This window comes from Neovison vison, chromosome 10 (genome assembly GCF_020171115.1).
Source record: "Neovison vison isolate M4711 chromosome 10, ASM_NN_V1, whole genome shotgun sequence".
Lineage (NCBI taxonomy): Eukaryota > Metazoa > Chordata > Mammalia > Carnivora > Mustelidae > Neogale > Neogale vison.
Window position 1 is genome coordinate 65,895,624 of NC_058100.1, and position 15,319 is coordinate 65,910,942.

Below are 15,319 nucleotides of genomic sequence, written 5' to 3' on the forward strand. Positions count from 1 at the left end.
AGACACAAATCCCTTTCTTGTCAGGCAGAAATCGGGACATAGCATTAGTGAGGCAAAGGGCGAGCTCATAAAGGGCAGGACTCCCTTCAAATGGGGTTCATAAAGGGCAGGACTCCCTTCAAATGGGGAGAATGGACTTGGAACATGGGTGTGTTCACACTAAATCTAAATACTGAGGAGCTGAGGGATTAGCACGTGTGCAAGTGTGCAGTGAGGCGACCTGGGAAATGCTTGGCTGTGAGCCCTAGTCCAAGACCCTTACACTCAGGAAATGTATTAACTTTCTGGAATGGGTGTGTTTAGGGACCTCATTAAGGACAGATGACCACAAAGGCAAAATTGTTTCTGACACATAATTTTTTACTTGAAACAAAGTGTGCACTCTGTGTCCAGAAAAGGAAAACCATCAGCTACAAGATCATCAATAATTCTACAGTCACAAAGCACTAAATGTGAACAAATTATCCTTTCTAGACATTTACTACCATAAATGATGGTGCAAAGGGAGCTGGTAACCTGAAGGGATCTCTATTGTATTGAAGGCAGTACATTTTTCTTCCTCTTTGGGGGGAAATTACACTGGTGACTCCATAGTATATTTCTTTTCCTTGTCTCTCCGTAGTTCCAGTAGTTCGATCTCCAAAGACAACTTATACAGCTCCATGGCCATTTTCACATCCGCTGGGCTGGGGAGACACTGCATGATCTTTTTGCCTTTGCGGACATGTTCACAGCCTTCGGGGATCACCTGAAAGAGAAGTAGAGGATGAGTGTGGTGGGTGTCTTCTCTCCAAATCAAGAAGGAGCAGGGTTGAGGAGGGACTCTTGGCAATGACAGGACTATAGCTCAGAGCCAAGACCAAGCCCAGAACTGCCTGGTGAGCAGGAAAACCAGAAAACATCTTGGGTCCCAACATGGTCCTTCCCGGAGGGATAGGGATCTGTTCTGAGACAGCTTCCTAGGGGCTTCTGTGAGGACAGAGAGGTCCAGATGTTTCTGAGACCATCCAGAAATGGAGCACAGTGTATTATATAGTCTAGAAAAAGTCCCAGGTACCTGAGACCCTCTTCTCCTTAAGAGGCTTGGTTTTTCTTTCTCCTCCAGTGAGAGAGGAAAGCTTGCCACTCCTACCCAACCACAGTGTTCAAAAAAGAAAAAAGTTCCTCTGAAGGACTCAGAACTGACTGCTGACAAGTCAGATCTCACCACGGTGGGCTGGAACAGTGTTTAGAGGGAGGTCCCTATTTTAGGACTGGCTACCACAGAAGCTTTTCTTGAATCATGTCACTTACCCACTCACACTTGGGCAACTCAGGGTACCAGGTTCTGTTCTCTGAGCATGTGACACTTTGGGGACCAACCAATTCATAGCCAGAGTCACACTGGATGGTAACATTTGAAGATTGAAGATATTGATACTTAACCACAGACAGCTTTGCATGGGCTATTTCTGGTTTTGGACACAGCGCTGCAATGGAAACACAGTTTTAAGCAATATGTAAATCTAAGGAAAAAGACATGACAACAGGCTAGGATTATAAGAATTAACTATCACAGGTGCTGTGAATTGTTGTAGCTTTGGTTTCAGTAACAGTAATATTTGTTAGCATTTTGGTTGAGCATTGGCCACACTGATATATCAGACTCAGGCTGAACATTTTATGTGATTCAGTCTGTGAGATAAGGACTGTTATCACTCCCATTTTTCTGGGAGAAAGCTGAGATACAGATAGGTTAAGAAACTTGCCCAAGGTCTTCATACTTTTCAAGAACATGATAAGATGTGAAAAAAGTCATGTGACCCCTGGTCCTCAGCTATCAAAGCAAGTATCCCTCATCTCTCGATCCCAGCAAGACAAGAGCTATGAAAAACAGTCTGAGGGGTTTGAAGTGGCGGGGGGGGTGGGAGGTTGGGGTACCAGGTGGTGGGTATTATAGAGGGCACAGCTTGCATGGAGCACTGGGTGTGGTGAAAAAATAATGAATACTGTTTTTCTGAAAATAAATAAATTGGGAAAAAAAAAAAAAAAGCTATGAAATGTTCCCTCTCGTCAATTGGCCTCTGTGTGGAATGGAGACTATGGTGGCCAAACATCCCCGGAGTTGCTGAAGGCAATGTGCTATTAACCTGTGTGCCTGTAAAAGTCAGACCTTGACTTGTCCTGTCCCCACAACACAGTAGGAGCCCGTGGGGCCTTGCACGAGGCTGTGATGGAAGTCTTCACCACTTCGTGATGTTTGCAATTAGCCCATGAGAGCCCACATTCATGCTAGAGCAAGCTTGCATAAAAATTTTTCACAGGCCATAGATGAAATGGGTCATGTGCAGGATTTCTCTGGAAATATACAGGAAAGTGGGCATAGGGGCTAAATTTTGTGACTGGGAGAAAAAGGAAGGGAGGTTGATGTTTATGTATTCCCTTTGTACTGTTTGCGTCCTGAACACAGTCACTATTTCAAATAAATCAAATCAAATAAAATCAAATGCTTCCATGCTTTTGTGACCCTTCCACCTACCCGACTGAAAAGGGAGCTGGAGTTACCTTTACACTGAGGGGCTTCGGGGGTCCAGTGTGAAGAACTGCAGGAGAGTTTGGCCTCTCCAACCAGAGTGTATCCTTTGTCACATCTATATATCACTTCATTTTGTATGAATACCCGCAATCTTTTCGTTTCTTCGTAATATCCGTGGGCAACCTCAGGAGGGAAATCACAGTCTTGACCTTGAGAGAAAAAAGTGAGAAAACATGAGCTTGTCGAATGTAAAAAATAACTCATTCCATAATCTGTGTGTTTTGTAGGAGGCTCCATTCTGTCCTGTCATCTTCTCTGCCCAGGGGAATATTTAGCCCAACCCAAGACCTGAGTTGCCCTCCAGTAAGCCTCAGGCTGAGGAACCATCCTGGCCCCATCATTAGACCACCTGGTGGTCATCTAATATCTTCAAACGGATAATGGGAATGGTTAAAATTAATACTTTGTTCAGCCCCACGTTGAGTTCTTGCCTTTTGGAGTAAGACCTATCATATCCAAGAAGTCAAGTAGAAGCCATTGATCTTGCTCATCCCCAACCTCCTTCAAGCGAAGACAGCGTATTACAAAACATATCGTATACCAAGGTGGCAGGGGAAATGGGAGGGGAATTGGTGCCACTCTTAAAGAACTGAAGCTGCGTCCCCATTCTATTACTTCCCCAGTCTACAAGAGAAGTTAAGATTCTGGGGAATTATAGTCGAGTATTCAAAACTCAGCAACATTTTTGTTCTCATTCAGATGTGATATCTTTGCTAGAGTAGATTTTTGTATTTTCAGGGAAATGATGACCACTGGTTTAGCAGATGCCTTCTTTTCATCTCTATCCAAAAAAAGGGTCAGAGACAGTTTGCATACACACAGAAGAATCAAATCATGTATTTGTGGTTTCAGCCATAGGGTATGATAACTCCCTTGCCCCTGTCATAATAGAGTCTGAGGATACTATATTATCTGAACATCCACATTGATCCAGAATATCAATGACATTATGTTAATTATACTGAAAGAGCAAGAAGAAGCCAGCATGTTGAGATAGATATAGATAGATAGATAATCCATCTGGGTTCTTCGTGCAGACCTCCTAAACCCTTGTAAATTCCTAAATGCCTAGAACACTAATAGCATCTTTTGTTCTATTGAGGCAGTTGCAGTGTAATTGTCCTCTTGCTTTTAACTTAAGATGCAGCAGAGCCTCGTACATTGAAAGTGGTTATAGTCAGAAAGCATGCAAATATCAATGGGACCATCATAGCATATACCCTTGAGATCCTGAAGCAAGGCCAAGATATATGCTTAAGATATAACTCTTGACATGTTGTTTGGTCCTGATAGAAGCTGTGCCTGATATTCGGTCATGAAGTGAGCATGTGCCAAAATCATGATTTTGGTCAATCAGAACCAAGTTATAAGGCCAAGCAGACAACAAACAATTCATTATAAAACAGAAGTCGTCATCTGGGATTGAGCATTTGCAAGGACCAGATGGCACAAGCAGCCCACCCACATAGGAAGCCTACGTCCTCCTTATGCCCACCCACTGTTGCACAAGTGCCTCTTGAGCTCACACTCATGGCTATGTGGAGTCTCCATTATAACCAACTGACAGAAGAGAGAGAAGCCAAGCCTACTCACAGATGTGTATTTTGGGTATGTGTGAGCTAAATGGATGGGAGCTGCTTTAGAGGCTGATCATGGAAAGACAGTAATAAGGAAAAATCTTAGATGATCTGCTCATTCACTTTGCTGGAAAAAGAAGTGGGCTAAAGATAGATGAAACGAGCCTGGAATGGCCCAGAATGAATGGCTTGTTCGGCAGTGCCCTTAAGGGCACAGATTGGAAGATTAGGCCCAGGGAGATCTGGGGTAGGTAGAAGTAGGTGACCTGATATATGGGAACGACAGGAAGTGCAAAGTTTTATTTTGCATGTTAACACCAGCAGAGCATCCCCAGTAGGGTAGGCATTAAACAATTAAACAATATCTCAGCAACTTAAAGTCAGCCATTTTCTGCCATTGGCCTTTCCAGTGCTGTCACAAGAGGAAGAGGAACAAAGCGGGGGTATGGATGAAGAAGAAGCATGGGCACAACAACATGGACTGACACTTACCAAGGCTGTCACTGAATCTTCAAACTGCCAGCCACAACATTAAGTCTTTAATATGATACCATCCCTTGAGATAACTACAAAGCCACTTGGTAGCAAGTTGACTATATTGCATCCCTTCTACCTAGAAGGGACAAGTATGTCTTTTGACAGAAATACACAAGTGCTCCAGGTATAAGTTTGCCTTTTCTGTTTGTGGGACCTCAGTCAACACTTTTATCTGAAATTTATATTGCTTAAAGAATTGAAAATGGATTACTCTATGTGCAACTATAAAACCCACTCCCAGCAAAAGAGGCGTGATACTGAGATGGTGGCCATAGAATGTACTAGTCACATTACAGACTGCATCATCCCGAACCTGTAAATCTGTTCAGACATTGGAATGGCCTGGTAAAGGCACAGTTGAAGTGCCAGTTGAGAGATAATATTTTATAGTGATGAGACTTCACAATATTACTTTAGAAGATCTTCTGGAACACAGCAATCTGAACCACTTTAGGGCTCCTTCTCACACACAAGGCAAGAAGAAACATCACCGTCCAGCAGGGATCATTGTTCTTGACCATCAATAGACAGGGCCATGGAAAAACAGTGGGAGATGTAGGATTTTGTTGAGCACCTAAATGCTCTTGGTGAGGGAGAGATAGGCATTACACACCGGGGGAGAGTCTGAAGAAGAACTTAGAGACAGTAGAAGGAAGGAAGGAAGTTTGTGGAGGAAAGGAAGCACGTTTAGAAAGATGGGATCAAACAGATTTGGGTGGTTCTTAAACTGCAGATTAAGGCATATGAACAGACAGAAGAGAAGACAAGACAATAAACACCGAGAAACAGAAGGCAATAATTGAAAAGTTCAGCTGATCTATTATATTAGATACTGATTCAGAAAAGAAAAGCAGGAAGGTCAAGAGAAAGGGAGTAAACAATGAGGAGGAAAAAGAAAGTTGGATTGGGAGATGGGCAATGATTTTTAACAAATCTATCCACTCCAAAAATCATGCAGAGTGTACAAATTCTTCCTAATTTTAAACCTTCCCTTAATAATTCCATCACTTTGGTATTCAGAAACATGGAACAAATTGAGCATTGCTGGAGGGGAGTGGTGTGGGGGATGAGGTAATTGGGTGATGGGCACTGAAAAGGACACTTGATATAACCAGGACTGGGTGTTACATGCAAGTGATGAATCACTAAATTCTACCCCAAAACTAATAATACACTATGTGTAAACCAATCTGAATGTAAATTTTAAAAAGGAAAAGAAAAAATAACATAAAATTCCATAAGCTCTTACTCTCATCACATGTTGGTGTTTTGGGGTACCACGTGCCATCTTCTTGGCATCTAGCTTCAAACTGCTGTTTCTTATAACACTTATAATAAACTACATCATCATAGAAATAAGCACAGCTATTCACAGAGCTAGTGCGTTGTGAAATGATTTTGCCATTCTCCAGCTCTGGTATTGGGCAACACACCTCTAAAAAATAAAAAGTGAGACAAATGGTTAGTAAAATCACTGCAATGAGACTCCCATGGATAATAAACTCATTTCTGCTTTTCAAGATTTCACCACTGAAGAGAGATTGGGGGAACAGAAAAGGATACCTGAGGCCCTCTGGGTCTGCTCTCCCTGTCCCTGATTGCTAAAGTACTCCAACCTAATCATTTCCCTTAATTAAAAAATTTCATTAGGAGCTTCCAAAATGAGACACTGGATGAAACTTGCACATAAATGCAAATTTTCAGAAGTATTCAAAAGCAATGACAAGTAACAGTCATTGCTTATGATTTCATTAGGGTTACATCATTATTAACCTCTCTAATACCTTATAGTTCCTCGGCCACAGGAGGAAAAATGTCCTTAAAAGTTTATATCCAGGGCCCCTGGGTGGCTCAGTTGGTTGAGTGACTGCCTTCGGCTCAGGTCATGATCCCGGAATTCCGGGATCAAGTCCCGCATCGGGCTCCCAGCTCCTTGGGGAGTCTGCTTCTCCCTCTGACCTTCTCCTCTCTCATGCTCTCTCTCACTCATTCTCTCTCAAGTAAATAAATAAAATCTTAAAAAAAATTTTTAAAAAGTTTATATCCTGGGGCACCTGGGTGGCTCAGTGGGTTAAAGCCTCTGCCTTCGGCTCAGGTCATGATCCCAGGGTCCTGGGATCAAGCCCCGCATTGGGCTCTCTGCTCCGCAGGGAGCCTGCTTCCTCCTCTCTCTCTCTCTGCCTGCCTCTCTGCCTACTTGTGATCTCTCTCTGTCAAATAATATGAGTAAAATCTTTAAAAAAATAAAATAAAATAAAATAAATAAAGTGAGCTCTATCCCCAGGGTGGGTCTTGAACTCAAGGTCCTGAGATCAAGAGTCACATGTGTTAAAAAAAAAAAAAAAAAAGTTTATAGCCACCTGACAGTTAACACACAGAAATAAATTTAAATTACTGCATATGGTCAGGATTTTTCTTTTTTGATGCCAAATTTAAGAGAAATAGCTACTCAAATTCTTCCATTTTTATTGCAATAAGAGCTAATAAAGATATTTTTAAATTCACTATTAGGAATACTTTCAGGTAGAACTTGATATTGCTTGATGTAAGAGAAAATATCAGAGCAGATTAAAATGCCCTATTCTGGGGCTCAGTGGGTTAGGCCGCTGCCTTCAGCTCAGTTCATGATCTCAGGGTCCTGGGATCGAGTCCCGCATCGGGCTCTCTGCTCAGCAGGGAGCCTGCTTCCCTTCCTCTCTCTCTCTGCCTGCCTCTCCATCTACTTGTGATTTATCTCTGTCAAATAAATAAATAAAATCTTTAAAATGCCCTATTCTCCATATCAGGAGCTTGACTAGCACTACAATGGTCTTTTGGGCATACTCAAACACTCTCACCACTCATTTATTTATGAATTACAATAAAAATACCCAACAATCATGTTTTCTAAATTATAATATTACTATTTATGTAATACCATAGAAAATACTTCTAAATATTTAAGTCATAAGTCCAAACCCACACTGAATCAAATTTTCTGAAAAGTAGGATAAATATCATTTCACTTCTGCTTTTTAAATGGTTAAGTATATCCTTTATTAAGTAATTAAATAAAAAACTATAGTGAGTAACATAAATATAATTTTAAAGTAAGATTTTAAATTCCCAACAAACAAAAGTCCAGGGCAAAATGGTTGCACTATTCACAGGTGAATTCTACCAAACATTTAAAGAAGAGTTAATACTTATTCCTCTCAAACTGTTCCAGAAGTAGAATAGGAAAGAAAACCTCCAAATTCATTCTTCAAAGTCAGTACTACCTTGATACCAAAACCAGACAAAGACACCACACAAAAGAAAACTGCAGGCAATATTCTTCATGAACAAAGATGTAAAAATAAATAATTAATTATTTTTAATTAATTAAAAATAACTAGCAAATATTAGCTAATCGAACATAACAATACATTAAAAGGACCATTCAAATAAAATAAAATAAAATAAAAGGACCATTCAATATGGTCAAGTGGGATACATACCAGGGATGGAAGTATGGTTCAATATTTGCAAATCAGATTAACAAGAGGAAAAAATTTTAAAAACATATGAGCACTTCAAAGGCAGAAAAAGCATTTGACAAAATACGACACTTGTTCATGACAAAATGTCTCAACAAAGTGGGTGTAGAGGAAATATTTCTTAACATGACAAAGGCCACAATATGAAAAACCCATAGCTAACATCATACTTAATGGTGAAAAACTGAAATATTTTCCTCTAAGATCAGAAACAAGACAGGATGTCCACTCTTGCCATTTTTATTCAACATAGTACTAGAATTCCCAGCTGTAGCAATCAGACAAGAAAAAGAAATAAAAAGGATTCAAACTAGTAAGAAAGAAGTAAAACTGTCACTATTTGCAGATGACATGATACTATATATAGAAAACCCTAAAGACTCTACCAAAAAATCGTTAGGACTAATAAATTCAGAACTGCTGCAAAGTATAAAATTAACATATAGAAATCTATTGTGTTTTTATATACTAACAATGAGGTAGCAGAAAAAGAAATTAAGAAAAGAACCCAATTTACAATTGTATCAAGAAGAATAAAATACCTAGGAATAAATTTAACCAAGGAAGTGAAAGACCTCTACTTTGAAAACTATAAGATATTGATGAAAGAAATTGAAGATGACACCAAAAAAAAAAAAGGAGAGATGTACAATGCTAATAGATTGGAAGAATTACCATTATTAAAATGTCTGTAGTACCCAAAATAATCTACACATTTAATGCAATCCCTATCAAAATACCAAAAGCATTTTTTCACAGAACTAGAATAAATAATCCTAAAATTTATATGGAACCACAAGGACCTCTAATCGCCAAACAAACAAAAATCCTTAGAAAGAACAAAGCTGAAAGTATCACAGTCCTGGATTTTAAGAAGTACTAAAAAGCTATAGTAATTAAAACGGTATGGTACTAGCACAAAAATAGATACATAGATCAATAGAAGAGAACAGTGAGCCCAAATATAAAGCCGTGCTCATATAGTCAAGTAACCTATGACAAAGGAAGCAAGAACATACAATGGGGAAAACATAGTCTTTTCAATAAATGGTGTTGGGGAAACTAGACAGCTATGTGCAAAAGAATGAAACTGGATCACTTTCTTACACCACACACACACACACACTCTCAAACTGGACTAAAAACCTAAATGTGAGACCCGAAACCATAAAACTCTAAAAGAAAACATAGGCAGTAATCTCTTGGACATTAAAATCAGCAACATCTTTATGGATCTGTTGTCTCAGGCAAGGGAAGCAAAAGCAAAAATAAACTATTAGGATTATACCAAACTGAAACACTTTTGCACAGTGAAGAAAACCATCAACAAAACAGAATAGCAACCTACTGAATGGGGCGAAATATCTGTAAGGAGTGAATATCCAAAATATATAAAGAACTTATCAAACTCAACACTGAAAAATTGAATAATTGAATAATCTGATTAAAGAACAGGCAGAGTACTTGAATAGACTTTTTTCTAAAGAAAACATACAGGTAGCCAACAGACACATGAAAGGAGAATCCTCAAAGGCGTTTATCTATCTATCTATCTATCTATCTATTTATTTATTTATTTTTATGTGTGTTTGTTTTTTTTATTACATGAAAATCAAGTTTCCATTTTTTATATTTTTAAACTTTTAGTATTATGAGAGTCACCATACTAATGTTATGTTAGTCACCACACTAACGTTCATCATTAGTTTTTGACATAGTGTTCCATGATTCATTGTTTGCGTAATCCATGCCCTCCTTAATGGGTATTAAGGAGGGCATGGATTACGCAAACAGGCTCAGTCAACCTCCCATCAACCTCCCCTCTCAAACCCTCGTTTGTTTCTCAGAGTCCACGTCTCTCATGGTTCCTCTCCCACTCTGATTTCCTCCCCTTCATTTTCCCCTTCCTTCTCCTGAAGTCCTTCAGGCTGTTTCTTATATTCCACAAATAAGTGAAACTATATGATAATTGACTTTCTCTGTGACTTATTTCACTCAGTATAATCTCTTCCAGTCCCATCCATGTTGATGCAAAAGTTGGGTATTCATCCTTTCTGATGGCTGAGTAATATTCCACTGTGTATATGGACCACATCTTATTTATCCATTCATCTGCTGAAAGGCATCTTGGCTTTTTGCACAATTTGGTTATTGTGGACATTGCTGCTATGAACATTGGGGTGCAGATGGCCCTTCTTTTCACTACATCTGTATCTTTGGGGTAAATACCCAGTAGTGCAATTGCTGAGTCATAGGGTAGCTCTATTTTTAATTTTTTTAAGAACTTCTACACTGTTTTCCAAAGTGGCTGCACCAACTTGCATTCCCACCAACAGTGTAAGAGGGTTCCCCTTTCTCCACAACTTCCCTGACGTATTTTGTTTCTTGCCTTGTCAATTTTTGCCATTCTAACTAGTGTAAGGTGGTATCTCAATGTAGTTTTGATTTGAGTTTCCCTGATAGCTAATGATGATGAGCACTTTTTCATGTATCTGTTAGCCATTTATATATACGTCTTCTTTGGAGAAGTGTCTGTTCAGGTTTTCTGCCCATTTTTTGACTTGATTATTTGTTTTTTGGGTGTTGAGTTTGAGGAGTTCTTCACAGATCTTGGGTATCAGCCCTTTGTAGTGTCATTTGCAAGTATCTTCTCCCATTCTGTGGGTTGCCTCTTTGTTTTGTTCAGTTTCCTTTGCTGTGCAGAAGCTTTTTATCTTGATGAAGTCCCCCAAATTTCATTTTTGCTTTTATTTCCCTTGCTTCTGGAGACATGTCTTGAAAGAAATTGCTGTGGCTGATGTTGAAGAGGTTAGTGCCTATGTTCTCCTCTAGGATTTTGATGTCTCACATTGATATCTTTTATTCATTTTGAGTTTATCTTTGTGTATGGTGTAAGAGAATGGTCGAGTTTCATTCTTCTGTATGTAGCTGTCCAATTTTTCCAGCACCATTTATTGAAGAGACTGTCTTTTTTCCACTGGATATTTTTTTCCTGCTTTTTTGGGGACTAGTTGACTGTAGAGTTCAGGGTCCATATCTGGGGTCTCTATTCTGTTCCATAGATCTATGTGTCTGTTTTTATGAAAATCTTGTATTTATTAATACTTTGTTACCTAAGTGGTGGCAATCATTGTTAAATATATTTTAATTCAGTAATTTTGTTAAAACTTTTCATTTTATTGCCCCTAAATGAGACTAAATAAGTAAAATTAAACTTAAAGTCCCAATGTGAAATGATCTTCAGTGAGTTGATCTAAACTATCATTTTTCATTACTTGTTCATTTTACACATTTTTCAAATTCCAACCTGTAGAATAAAGCTCCCTGTATCCTGGGCCTCTGTGTCTTTACCTCTAAAATGGCAAGATTCTGATGTGCAGAAGGAAGCATTGTCTCCCTCTGTTGTCAATTCCGTTGAAACCCATAAAATTACGTCCACCTGTCTCTCAGTTCCTCACGTTCTCTCAAAGAGAAAAGACATCTTGAGATGGCAAAAAGTTCTTTTTCTTTCCCCTCTGAGGGGCCAGAGTACTAGGTCAGGGGTCAGGAGTCAGGGTCTGTCTTCTAGGGGCAGGTCACAAGACCCAGCTCCTGCAGCCCACAGCCCCTCAGCTCAAAGACATAGCCACTTTGCACCTGGCTGACTTAATGACTGTCTCACAGACTTTCCTTCTACTAAGCACCCCAAAGTTGACCGTAGGGAGGAAAGGGCTATGATGGAAGTCTGACTCTGGTAAATGTTGAACCCTATTCTCCATGCTTCTTCACCAGTGGGGAAGCTAATGCTCAGTCTGCTCAACGCTTCACTTCCGCTTTCCCTCCGTGTCCGCATCTCATTTGATTTTGAAATGGGATAAGGAAAGTTATAGTTACAGTTTCTCATCTCCCTCAAGACTTTCATGACCCCTTCTGACAATAATACTTCACTCCTCTGTTGAATTATTATAATCCTAAATGCATCTTGAAAGATAAAATTGCATTCATTTTAAGGAAAAAAAAAAAAAGAAAGAAAGAAAGCCTAGACCATGGTGGGCATCTAATCTACAAAAAGACTTAAAAAGCAGGGACTCACCCTTACATCCTATATGTGGGGTCCAAGTCAAATTTCTCTGACAAGTCACAGTTGTAGGCCCAGCCGAAGCAGGTTTATAGCCAGCAGAGCACGTGTACCTCAACACAGTTCCAATATTATACATTTGCTCTTTTGTTGGCGCATGGTTGTTATATTTTTCCCAGGAGGCATTTGGGATGTCTGGTAAGTCAGTACAACTATCTGTTCATAAAAGAAGAACAAGCGGGGAAAGTCACTGCTACTAGAGATGCAACGGTGATCACCAACAATCCTGTCCTACTAGAGGATCCCACGCGTTCATTCAGCCAGGGACTGTCTTGCCATGGCTGAGGCATCAGTCACTTCAGAAAACAAACCAGCACCAAGTTATCATTATTACTATTAGCAGAAGTTTTCATGATCCACGTGAGTTTATAGTTTCAGAATCATGGTTAGTTTATATAATTTTTTTGTGGAAATTGGAAAAAGGCATTTCTGACTCTCCCAACCCCCCAGGACACTTTACTATGAATCTTTCAATCAATTACCATAATGTAATGATTTTGTTAGAACAAAATAAGTTTGCTACTGTGAGAAAATTGTTGAAATAAATACACTAATCCACAATGTCTACAATGTTAATGTCTCCCTTTAGGGTTGAAGTGTCCACAACCTGCACATATGTATATGGCAACCTTTTGGGATTATATAAGACCTTACCCAGCGTACTGTAATCTTTCTTTTTCCCAAAAATTAGAAAAAATAAAGACAATTATTGATCTAAATTTAAATGTTTACTCTGGTTCTAGTGGGTTTAGGCATACAAATATACCTCCACTGGGTAATTTGGATGCCAAACATTGAACTTCCTGCATGGTCCATACTTACTGAGCTCACAGATGGGAGGAGGGGGATCCCAGTCACCATTTTCTCCACAATGGATTAAACTGCTTCCATTGAGAATAAAACCTCTCTCACAGCCAAATATCATGGAGTTTTTATAAGTATAGATGGTTCTAAACCCAGAGATCACTATTCCATTTTTAACAGTTGGCTTAACACAGACGATTTCTAAAGAATCACAAGAAAAGACAAGTGGGTCACAAAAAAGAAATGGCAATAGGATATCAGTTCCTATTGCTAATGCAGATTCAACTATGATACAAAAGGCTAATACAGTATACGTCCAGTTTATATGAGGAAAACATTTTAAAGTGAATATAATCGCTACTATTACAAGCCTCAGTAAAATGAGGTCTTATTCTATCTGTTCTGTTATGATATGATTGTGAATAACCCCAGCTTACTCAAGAAAAACCAGCCATCTATAACCCAAAAGAAACACATCCCTAAAGATCTCATAATCCTTCCCTTACAGTGGCCTACTTTTCTGCATGATTTCAGTGTGGGTCAGTGGCCAGTGGTGATGATATGGCCGTCATGAGGAAGAGGCAGTCAGGCATCAGAGATCTGTGCTCTCACAAACACAGAACAAACTGCCCTGGGCACCCCAACCCCACAGCAGTCTGTCCTCTTGCCCCCATGTCAGCCCTGCCGCCTTGATGACTCATGGCTATGGCTGAAGCTACCTTCACCACATGGCTGGATGGTTACAACAGGTGCCTATAAGTTGAGTTTTGTCCTCTTTCTTTTGTTGTCTCTTCTATGGCCCGACTTGTCTCTCTGAAATGCAACATATTTATTTCCCATCTGAAGCCTTTCAAAGTTTCCCTTTCACCTTCACTCTGAACTTCTTAGCAGGACACATGAGGCCCTTCGTAATCTGGCTTTGCTAAATTTCTGTCCTCAAACTCTGCTATTTCCACCTCTTGCTATCTGGACTCCTGACATTTTGAATTGCTCGCTGGATCACGCTTTATCACCCCCTGATTTGACTGTGTTCTGTGGTGAATGAGAATATTAAATGATACTATGTAGACACTTAGTCCCAAAGGAAGGAGCCTCAGATTAGCCAAGTAACAATACTCAATAGATTTTCTGATTTTTTTGTGTGTTTGCTTTGTCCTGTAGGCACTTGCAGTGAACATTGTAAGTGCTAACCAATACTTCCACTTCCTCTCCTAAACAAACAAAACACAATGCTTCTCAGTTCCCTTAAGATAGAGTCTACACATTACTAGTTTGGGACAAAAGGCTGTAAACTGATATGTGGTCACTTTGGACCAAAGCTCTTTTAAAAAGCCAGGGCATAATTTACTTTTCTCTCTTCTCCTACTGAAGAGATTTTGAAAGCACATTTTAATGCAGAAGTATCACAAGAGCAAAGCAACCTGGATTGCTAGACTTGTTGCTGAATTTACCCCTAGACTATAGCCAGCCTAGAGAGTCCCCTGGACATGGAGCCAACTTGGTATGAATGAAAATCAACTTTTACTTTGCAGAGCCCAGTGAGATCTTGGTTGCTGTTTGTTACGGCACGCTAGTACATCAAACATAAATACCAGTGGAGCAGATAAATGACTGCATGGTTACAATGATTAGTCTCAGAAGCATTCCCTTTCCCCCAGCAAAGTCACCTACTTTTTTCTTTTAAGCAAACTATTCAGGCCAAAATTCATCACTGTGACTTACTTTTACAAGTAGGAGGACTTGGGGTCCAGACACCTACTGTCTTATTTTCCACTGTGCAAGATATGGAGGCTTCGCCTATCATTGAGAAGTTGGGGTCACATCTGTAGGTGACAGAAGAGCCATATGTGTAGAAATCTTCATCTGCGCCATTGTGCTTCCCATTGATGATGTCTGGAGGAGGCTTACATTTAGCAACTGGGGTGGAGTGAGGAAGAAGAAATCATCAGGGAAGGTACCTTTGCAAATTGAGCATTCATGTTACAAATTCTAATGGAGGGTATGAGAAGCAGCGAAGATGCGCAAGAGTTTTATTTTCTAACATGGTTTAGCTTTGCAGTCAAGCCAGAAGAAGTCTTTACTTACTTATACATTGTGGGAGAGGATCACTCCAACCAACTCCTTTATCTTGGATCTCACAATAACTAGTGGTTTTGCCAATTAAAATATATCTGAATGAAATAGAGTTTAA

The 15,319-nt window shown here is 39.6% G+C and overlaps 1 protein-coding gene across 2 annotated transcripts in view; it reads right to left on the reverse strand.

Annotated features, from left to right (window-relative positions):
- Positions 1-342: 342 nt before the first annotated feature.
- The window catches only part of LOC122918161 (C4b-binding protein alpha chain-like), a 31,346-nt gene continuing 16,369 nt past the window's right edge, over positions 343-15,319 (reverse strand). For both annotated transcript variants that reach the window (XM_044266307.1, XM_044266308.1), the window contains 8 exons: positions 15,214-15,299; positions 14,851-15,045; positions 13,147-13,329; positions 12,280-12,480; positions 5,939-6,124; positions 2,545-2,724; positions 1,294-1,469; positions 343-748 (listed from right to left, as the gene is read on the reverse strand). In XM_044266307.1, the coding sequence (XP_044122242.1) occupies positions 575-748; positions 1,294-1,469; positions 2,545-2,724; positions 5,939-6,124; positions 12,280-12,480; positions 13,147-13,329; positions 14,851-15,045; positions 15,214-15,299 (1,381 nt within the window). In that variant the 3' untranslated portion in view covers positions 343-574. The remainder of the gene's footprint in view (positions 749-1,293; positions 1,470-2,544; positions 2,725-5,938; positions 6,125-12,279; positions 12,481-13,146; positions 13,330-14,850; positions 15,046-15,213; positions 15,300-15,319) is intronic.